Source organism: Nerophis ophidion, linkage group LG28 (genome assembly GCF_033978795.1).
Source record: "Nerophis ophidion isolate RoL-2023_Sa linkage group LG28, RoL_Noph_v1.0, whole genome shotgun sequence".
Lineage (NCBI taxonomy): Eukaryota > Metazoa > Chordata > Actinopteri > Syngnathiformes > Syngnathidae > Nerophis > Nerophis ophidion.
In genome coordinates this window covers 20,828,429-20,837,974 of record NC_084638.1, presented here as the reverse complement: position 1 = coordinate 20,837,974, position 9,546 = coordinate 20,828,429, and the positions used below count along the sequence as shown (strand labels likewise).

The window sequence follows — 9,546 nt, the reverse complement described above, 5'->3', positions numbered from 1 at the left end:
CTGCTCATAGACATCTCACTGCCTTGTAACGTCAAGTGCGCTAAATGTCGTGAAAGCAATTCGACGGAGAAAGAAGCGCGCAGGACGTTAAAAAGTCAGTCTTAGTATTTGTTCTCCAGTTTGAAATATTTACAGCGTATAAAATATACATTTGATTCTTTATTTAGGGATACAATCGTCTCGATGCGCTAGAAGCACTGTGCCGCTTCTCCTGCTATCTTTGCTTGTTAGATAGCTTAGCTCGCTAGTTAGCTTAGCTTGTTAGTTGCTAACAGAAGACACAGAAGTTATCAACACATCGCTAAGTAGAGATCAAGTGTGAGAGTAAAGTGTTGTGATTGTGTGAAAATGTGTAAATTACAAATGTTGAGAGCGTTGGTGAATCAGCGACTAACTGCTGCCGTTGAAGAAATATTTGTAGTGTTCGAAAGAACGATAGCAGAATACGAGGCGGAACTTTCTAGAACTAAAGAGGATTACAATCAACTACTGGACGCTGTTGTCAAGAATCATCAAGTTGTGATACACAGAACCGGTTTGTTGACTTCTTTCTCTCACATGTTTACTAACTTTATATTTGACAAATAACAAGAACATGACATTTGAAATATATAATATAATCAAAATGACCAGTGGTGGAACAAGTCAGAGCTGGGCCGGGGGATGGGCCCCATGATGGGGCCCCCTATACCTAAATAATAAAGTAATTATAACATCATCTTATAACACACACATGCCTCTCTGGGTTTACCGCCAACAATCTTTAACCAGGTTTTTAAAAATTTGCCAGCCATTTTTGCTGAAATTTGCATTTTCCTGACATGTATTTATTTTCTCACTTTCACCACAGCATCAACCCGTTCACAGGATGTAGATAAATTATCGAAGGGGGTCTGATATTTTTTTTATTTATTTTGCCTATCATTCACAATCCTTATGTAAGACAATAATATGTTTTTATTTGTTATGCATTCTAAGTCGCAAACAAACTTTAGGAAAATCTTAACTATCCTACAAACCCCGTTTCCATTTGAGTTGGGAATTTGTGTTAGATGTAAATATAGACGGAATACAATGATTTGCAAATCATTTTCAACCAATTTTCAGTTGAATATGCTACAAAGACAACATATTTGATGTTCAAACAGATAAACATTTTTTTGGTGCAAATAATCATTAACTTTAGAATTTGATGCCACCAACACATGACAAAGAAGTTGGGAAAGGTGAGAATAAATACTGATAAAGTTAAGGAATGCTCATCAAACACTTATTTGGAACATCCCACATGTGTGCAGGCTAATTGGGAACAGGTGGGTGCCATGATTGGGTATAAAAGCAGCTTCCATGAAATGCTAAGTAATTCACAAACAAGGCTGGGGCGAGGGTCACCACTTTGTAAGCAAATTGTCGAACAGTTTTAGAACGACATTTCTCAACGAGCTATTGCAAGGCATTTTGGGATTTTACCATCTACGGTCCGTAAAATCATCAAAAGGTTCAGAGAATCTGGAGAAATCACTGCACATAAGCAATGATACTATGGACCTTTGACTCCCCAGGTGGTACTGCATCAAAAACCAACCCCAGTGTGTAAATGATATCACCACATGGGCTCAGGAACCCTTCATAAAACCACTGTCAGTAACTACAGTTGGTTGCTACATCTGTAAGTGCAAGTTAAATCTACTATGCAAAGCAAAACTAATTTATCAACAATACCCACAAACACCGCCGGCTTCGCTGGGCCCGAAATCATCTATGATGGACTGATGCAAAGTGGAAAAGTGTTCTGTGGTCTGACGAGTTCACATTTCAAATTATATTTGGAAACTGCGGACGTGGTGTCCTCCGGAACAAAGAGGAAAATAACCATCCGGATTGTTATAGTCGCAAAGTTCAAAAGCCAGCATCTGTGATGGTATGGGGGTGTATTAGTGCCCAAGGCATGGGTAACTTACACATCTGTGAAGGCACCATTGATGCTGAATGGTCCACACAGGTTTTGGAGCAGCATATGTTGTCATCCAAGCAACGTTATCATGGACGCCCCTATTTATTTCAACAATACAATGCCAAGCCCCGTCTTACAACAGCGTGGCTTCGTAGTAAAAGAGTGCGGGTACTTTCCTGGCCCGCCTGCAGTCCAGACCTGTCTCACATCGAAAATGTGTGGCGCATTATGAAGCGTAAAATACAACAGCGGAGACCCCGGACTTTTGAACGACTGAAGCTCTTCATAAAACAAGAATGGGAAAGAATTCCACTTTCAAAGCTTCAACGATTAGTTTACTCAGTTCCCAAACGTTTATTGAGTGTTGTTAAAAGAAAAGGTGATGTAACACAGTGGTTAACATGCCCTTTCCTAACTACTTTGGCACATGTTGCAGCAATGAAATTCTAAGTTAATTATTCTTTGCAAAAAAACAAAATTTATTAGTTTGAACATCAAATATATTATCTTTGTAGTGCATTCAATTGAATATGGGCTGAAAAGGATTTGCAAATCATTGTATTCCGTTTATATTTACATCTAACACAATTTCCCAACTCATATGGAAACGGGGTTTGTAATTCTAACATTGAAGTCAATGGGAGCGCCTCTATTCCTCTCACTAAGACCCCTAAATAAGAATTAGTTGAGCAATATAATATACCCAGAAGTCATTTTTAAATGCTATCTCTTTAAAACATGCTGTAAAAATGTATATCCTCAGGAAATATGTCTTATAATAGCCATAAACTGGAGGATACATTTCTAATGAGGTTAACATTTCCAGTAATAACTTGTTTAAAGGTTTTATGGAATTTTCCAGGGTGTAGCCGGCCTTCCGCCCCTCTGTGATCCAAAAAGGGACAAGAGGTAGAAAATGGATGGATGGATGGGTAAAGACACATTATGGAATGATATTTATATCCTTGAGATGCATGAAAGATAAACTTCAGTTAATGAAACATGGAGAATAGATTGTGTTTTACACCCTCTGTTTAAAAAGGGTACAGTTAGGGCTGGACCATTGTGGCAAAAATAATAATCACCATCATTTTGATTGATATTGTAATCACGATTAATTACACAATTATTCATTAATTTATTTTATTACCAAAATTAAACTTTAAATATAGTTTAAAAAAACAGACATGAGTTAGTAACAAATCAACCACAAGAAGTAAAAAAAATAATAAAAATAAATTTAAATAACAACAACAAAATAAAAAAACAATAACATTTAATTTTATGTTTTAATTGTTTTTAGTTCAATTTTTTACCTTTTAAACTTATTTTTTTACTACAATTTAAGTGTGTGCTTTTTTTTGTCAAAAATGTATACAATGTTTGTTAATTAAACGCAAAATCTCTCACATTTATTGGTGAAATACATCTTTGGACAATTTTGACCCATACTTTGGGTCAATGCATCAATAAGTTCATTATGGTTGTGTGAGGTGCTTTTTTGGAACCTTTATTTTGTTAGCGCAGTCAGACCTATTATTGTGAAGGGGAAAGTGTGCTGCTGTTCTCAGCTTGATGTGTGGAGGCGATTTGAGGCTGTTTAAAAAAAAGGGGGGGGGGGGGGGCTCTACCGGGCCGCAGAATAATTTTTTATTAATTTGTATTTTTTTTTTAACTAAATAAATAAATATTTTTTATTAAATCAACATAAAAAACACAATATACACTTACAATTAGTGCACCAACCACAAAAACCTCCCTTTTTCATGAAAAAAACGTCCCTTTTTCATGACAAAGAAAAAAAAATTAAAATAAAAGGACACCCACCCCGGGCCGCGGGACAAATTATTAAGCGTTGACCGGTCCGCGGATACAAAAAGTTTGGGGACCACTGATGTAGAGGACGAGGAAGTTTATTACCATTGTGGGGGAGTTTTCCGTGTCTACGTACCTTCGACACATCCGTACACACACCGGGGTGACGCCGCGCTTTTTCCGCCGTGTGTTTGAGGAGCCTGCAAAAGACCTCCACATACATGTAACAATCTTGTTCAATCAACAATACAGTTTGGTATAAACCTAAAAAAAACAGTACAACCATACAGGAAAAAAGTTGGCTTTTGTGCCACCAGCTTAATGCTAACATACAATGGATGACCACATTAATAGGCTAACAAAAATTAGCATTGCGATCGTTTTAAACTTGTACAAAGCTTTAACAAATAATATTTTAGTTTAACAAAACTGACATAAGACAACAGTAAACAGATGAATTTTTCTTCCATCCATCCATCCATTTTCCATCCGGGGGTCGCAGGAGCCTATCTCAGCTGCATTCAGGCAGGAGGTGGAGTACACCCTGGACAAGTCGCCACCTCATCGCAGGCATTTTTATTACATACATATATTCACCAAACTGTGTAGAAACTAAACTTTGTACTACTAGGCCTTCATATCCATCAAATCTTAAAACTCTGATTTAGTATGGGACTTTATTGCCAGGTCTTCTTGTTTCGCAAAATTGTGAAATTAAATTTTTTCCACTCACAAAGACCCCAAACGTCAAGATTGTTAAATGCTGATTTGTATTTTTATGTTCAGTTGGCCGACCAGAGGAATTAGTTGCCACTACAGCTAACTGTATCTTCTTACATCCTCCATTGCAGCAAATACATTACATTTCGTACAGGTATTATTATCACTGAAGGACTGTAGAACATAGCTAAACATGTTACACACAAAGGACAGGCAAGCTAAGAGCTAAGCTAGCTGCTAAAGTAGCTTGAAACAAGAATAAATAAGTGCTTAGTAATTTTTCCCATTCAAAATGATTTGGCTGTTTTTCAAACTTCCACCATTTCCACTATTTTCAAGTGATTCAAATCATTCCATCTTCAACATATTTCACTAAACCTGGACATTCAAACTATCATTTTTCCAAGTTCAAAAAATTTCAAAGAATACCCCAAATTCCCGTTTTTTTTCAAACCCTTTTTTTTTTTTTTTTTTTTACCCTTTTTTGTGTCGACCACATTTTTCAAACCACTTCAACCGTTCCACCAGCAAATCATTCCTCTTAATGAGGACAAAAAACAAAGTTTTTTTTTTCTCTGGAAAAATTCCTGTTTTTCCCAAAATTCCAGGAATTCTATTATACTATTTCTCAACAAAAAATGTTTACTACTTCAACATTTCTCGATCGATTAAAAAATTTCCAACACCAACCATTCACTCATTCAGAACATTCATATATTTTAGCATTTTTTAGAAAGAATTCCGCTTTTCCCAAAATTCCCAAATTTTCATTAAATTCTCATTGAAAAAAATGGTACACTTTTCAAAGTTCCACAACTCCAACATTTTTTATCCAGTTCACACCGTTCCAACTTCAAACTGTTCAGCCTATTCGGCAATCACAGGGTTTCCTTGACATATTCCCAAAATTCCCAGACTTCCACGTCTTCCGTGAAATTTTTCCCCATTCAAAATGAATTGGCCATTTTTCAAAATGCCATCATTTCCACATTTTTCAACCAATTCAAACAATTCCACCTTCAACATATTCCACTAATTCTGGAAATTGAAATTACAAAATTTTTCAACCCACTTCAACCGTAGCACCGTCAAATCATTCCTCTTAATCATGACAGAAAACAAATTGTTTCTTTGAATTGGAAAAATTCCCGGTTTTCCCGAAATTCAAGGAATTCCATAAAACCGTTTCTCAATTAAGAATGTTACGACTTCAACCGATTTGAAAAATTCTAACACCAACCATTTCAACTCATTCAGAACATTCACATTTTTTAGCGTTTTCAAAAAAAAAATCCCGCTTTCCCCGAAATTCTCAAAACATTCCATGAAATTCCCATTGAAAGGAATACAATGAAAGTTCCACAACTCCCACATTTTTCATCTGATTCAAACCGTTCCAACTTCAAAATATTCAGTGTGTTCAGGAACTGTGTGCTCCCTTTCAACACTTATTGAAAGAAATTCACGGATTTTCTGGAATTCCCTGTTTTTAGGGACATTTTCCTCATTCAAAAGTAAATATCCATTTTTCAAATTTCCACAATCCCCACATGTTTCAAAGCATTCCACCTTCAACACATACAATTCATCCTGGAAATTCAAACAACCAGTTTTCCACATTCAAAAAATTTCCAGGAATTCCTGTTTTTTTCTAACCTTATTTCCAACCTTCTTCAGTGCGATGACTCTTTTCACATTGTTCAACCCATTTAAACTGTTCCACTGTCAAAACATTCCTCTGAGTCAGGACAAAAAAAAGCATATTGGTTTAAGAACTTAAACAAATCCCAGTTTTCCCGAAATTCAAACTCTTCAACATTCAAACCATTCCAACATTCAAACTATTCTTACATTCATACTACATTCTGTCAACCTTTCAGTTGAACTTCAGCATTGGAGCATTCACATACATTTATTTCAGGAATTACTTCATCTAGTTAATATTATTATAATAATTAAATGTAGCTTACCACATTGAATATGTGGCCTGCATGAATGATGTCTTCTCAGTTCTCACTGTAACACAATTTGAGTGTCTAGAAACACACTAAATTAATTCAATATTACTATTATTAATAAGGTAAACAAGCTATCTTTTGAAAGAGTAGTCAGTAATCTGATTTATTCTTCCCAGTTTAACTATCTAAATGAAAGCAAAACAGATGTCATCTTTTTTGGCCAACATTGCTTGACCTCGAACAGGACAAGCGGTAGAAAATGGATGGATGGATGTTGACTATGCTCCTGCTATTTTTAGAGCAGACATGTCTCTAAAGATAAATGTGAAAATCACTAATTATTGTCCACCAGCAGGGGGAGCTCATCACTAGTACTACTGCGTGGAGGCTGGCGTGTGGCACATTATTTCCTGTGTGAAAAATGACTTATTCTGAGGGAGAACAGCACACTTTCACGTATGGCGTCTACCATTAAGGATTGCAGGAATGACTTTTAGGATGTTTTATATGAATGAGGTGAATTGGACGTTGGCCTGGGAAGGCCTTCCCCTGACAATCCTCTTCATGTGTCAGCTGGAAGTACCCTGACTGCTGTGAGGGGGAAACTGATGAGATTGTGGGATCATATGTTGGTGCAGGACAATGTCTCATGTGACTGAGCAAAGCTGAACTTTTCTAAAGAATGTTTGTTTTCTTGTAGATGTCGAAGAAGAACATCTTTCTCGTGAGCAGGAAGAGGAGCCACAGCCCCACCACATTAAAGAGGAAGAAGAGGTACCACATTACCAACACATTAAAGAGGGAGGAGAGGAGCCACAGCCCCCTCACATTAAAGAGGAACATGAGACGTCACAGACCCGTAATGTTAAACTGATACTTCACATTAAAGGGCAAGCGGAGGACCCACTGATCTTACACATCAAAAATGAAGAGGAGGACCCACTGACCCGCCACTTTAAAGAGGAAGAGGAGGACCAAGAGATGCCGCACATTAAAGAGGAAGAGGGGGAACACCGCATCAGTCAGCCTAAATGGTTGGAGGAGTTCCCAGTGACTGGTGTCCCTGTGAAGGGTGAAGAAGATGAGGTCAAAGGTGAAAGTGAGGAGAGGGGAGGTGGGGAGCCTCCAAGCAGCAGCTCAACACAACACATGACAACAGAAGCTGATGGAGACCACTGTGGAGGATCACAAGCAGACAAGCTCTTAGCTCCACTATCAGATAGTGAGGACACAACGTCACACTCTCCTGACACTGATGATGAAGACTCTAAAGATGATAAGACATGTCACACTGACGACACTCACTTGAAATGTTCTCACTGTGACAAAACATTTAAATACCGTAGTTATCTGAAAAGACACATGAGAACACACACTGGAGAAAAACCTTTTTCTTGCTCAGTATGTGGTAAATGTTTTTTACTTAGTGGGAATTTGAAAGTACACATGAGAATACACACTGGTGAGAAACCTTTCAAATGTTCATTCTGCAACAGAAGCTATTGTGACCGATCAAACCTTGTAGCACACATGAGAAGACACACAGGAGAGAAAGTGTTGAGTTGCAGTGTGTGTGGTGAAAGATTCTCTTATAAGTACCAGTGTGAGAAACACAAGTGTGCTGGTGAGAACAGCAGCAGCAAATGAAACTGCAGGATTTGAAATAAACTGTCAAGACTTTAATTTTGACTTTCTAACATCATCGGCACATACATGTGTGACATTGTTGTTTGTGTTTAATATGCTTCTACATTTATAGATGAGCTAGTTTGAAATAGGGAAGTATTACATATTTGTATTTCTAATTGTTAATAATCCCATAGATTAGCACCTTTATATGATATACATATTTACTGGTTCACATCTGAAACATCTTCTGGACCACTTCAGGGAGCATATTATTATTTACTTTATACATCATTTGAACAGTTGTCATTTATTAACTTTTAAAATGTGTGACTTTATGAATCATTTGTTGTCTCTCTATAATCCATTTTATTAATGATCTTTATTACTCTCTTTTATAATATGATGATTGTGTTGTGATTGTTTTATATGTATGTCCCCAGACCTTTATGCAATATAAAAAGGAGAGAAAATGGCTGAATTGTTTGAGGAACGATGTTTTTTTTTGTTGTTATTTTATCGAAGTTATATTCGTGGATAAAACAAACATTCCCATTATTGGGTTTGTCGTGGAAATTTCTTAAAGACAATCCTTTAGTGACAAATAGCTTTAAAATTATTTATTAAAGTAACTAACAAATAATAACAAGCTTTGCAAAGCGAGACCAAACCAGAACGACACATCCAATCGTTCCAGCTTGTTCTAACTCCTTTAGAATTTGACATGACAATTATACATTCTCAGAAGTCCCACCCTCCATGCTCATTTACATACAGTACACCAGTGGAATGAATACCCAAAGTCCTGTGAAGATGGAGAGGGTGTCGTTTGCCCAGGAAGGGGGGGGGGGGGGGCAATTTAGCTCTGTTGCCCACATCTGAGGTCCTCTCCAAGGTTTCTCATAGTCAGCATTGTCACTGGCATCCCACTGGATGTGAATTCTCCCTGCCCACTGGGAGTGAGTTTTCCTTGCCCTTTTGTGGGTTCTTCCGAGGATGTTGTAGTCGTAATGGTTTGTGCATTCCTTTGAGACATTTGTGATTTGGGGCTGTATAAATAAACATTGATTGATTGATTTATTGCAGAAAAGATGTGTCAGTAAGTAAATATTTTCCACATCACTTTATATTAAGTGCCATAATGCAATGGTTCTCAACCTTTTTTCAGTGATGTACCCCCTGTGAACGTTTTTTTTTATTCAAGTACCCCCTAATCAGAGCAAAGCAATTTTGGTTGAAAAAAAGATAAAGAAGTAAAATACAGCACTATGTCATCAGTTTCTTATTTATTAAATTGTATAACAGTGCAACATTTTGCTTATTTGTAGTGGTCTTTCTTGAACTAGTTGGAAAAAAAGATATAAGAATAACTAAAAACTTGTTGAAAAATAAACAAGTGATTCAATTATAGATAAAGATTTCTACACATAGAAGTAATCATCAACTTAAAGTGCCCTCTTTGGGGATTGCAAT

The 9,546-nt window shown here is 36.9% G+C and overlaps 1 protein-coding gene across 2 annotated transcripts; it reads left to right on the top strand.

Moving 5' to 3' along the window:
* Positions 1-22: 22 nt before the first annotated feature.
* Positions 23-9,163, top strand: LOC133544970 (zinc finger protein 182-like). Of its 2 annotated transcripts, XR_009804691.1 has the most exons (3): positions 23-535; positions 7,148-7,221; positions 7,337-9,163. XR_009804691.1 is itself a non-coding variant. In XM_061890232.1 (2 exons), the coding sequence occupies exons 1-2, from the start codon at positions 349-351 to the stop codon at positions 8,092-8,094; spliced, it is 1,134 nt and encodes a 377-aa protein (XP_061746216.1). In that variant the 5' UTR covers positions 25-348; the 3' UTR covers positions 8,095-9,163. The 2 variants fall into 2 exon arrangements, 1 of the variants encoding a protein (XP_061746216.1); XM_061890232.1 differs by having other exon boundaries at positions 25-535; positions 7,148-9,163.
* The last annotated feature ends 383 nt before the right edge of the window (positions 9,164-9,546 follow it).

Coding starts and splice junctions, on each gene's coding strand:
- LOC133544970 (XM_061890232.1), top strand. CDS start 349: ATGTGTAAATTACAAATGTTGAGAGCGTTGGTGAATCAGCGACTAACT. Junction 536..7,147: donor AGTTGTGATACACAGAACCG/GTTTGTTGACTT, acceptor GTTTTCTTGTAG/ATGTCGAAGAAGAACATCTT.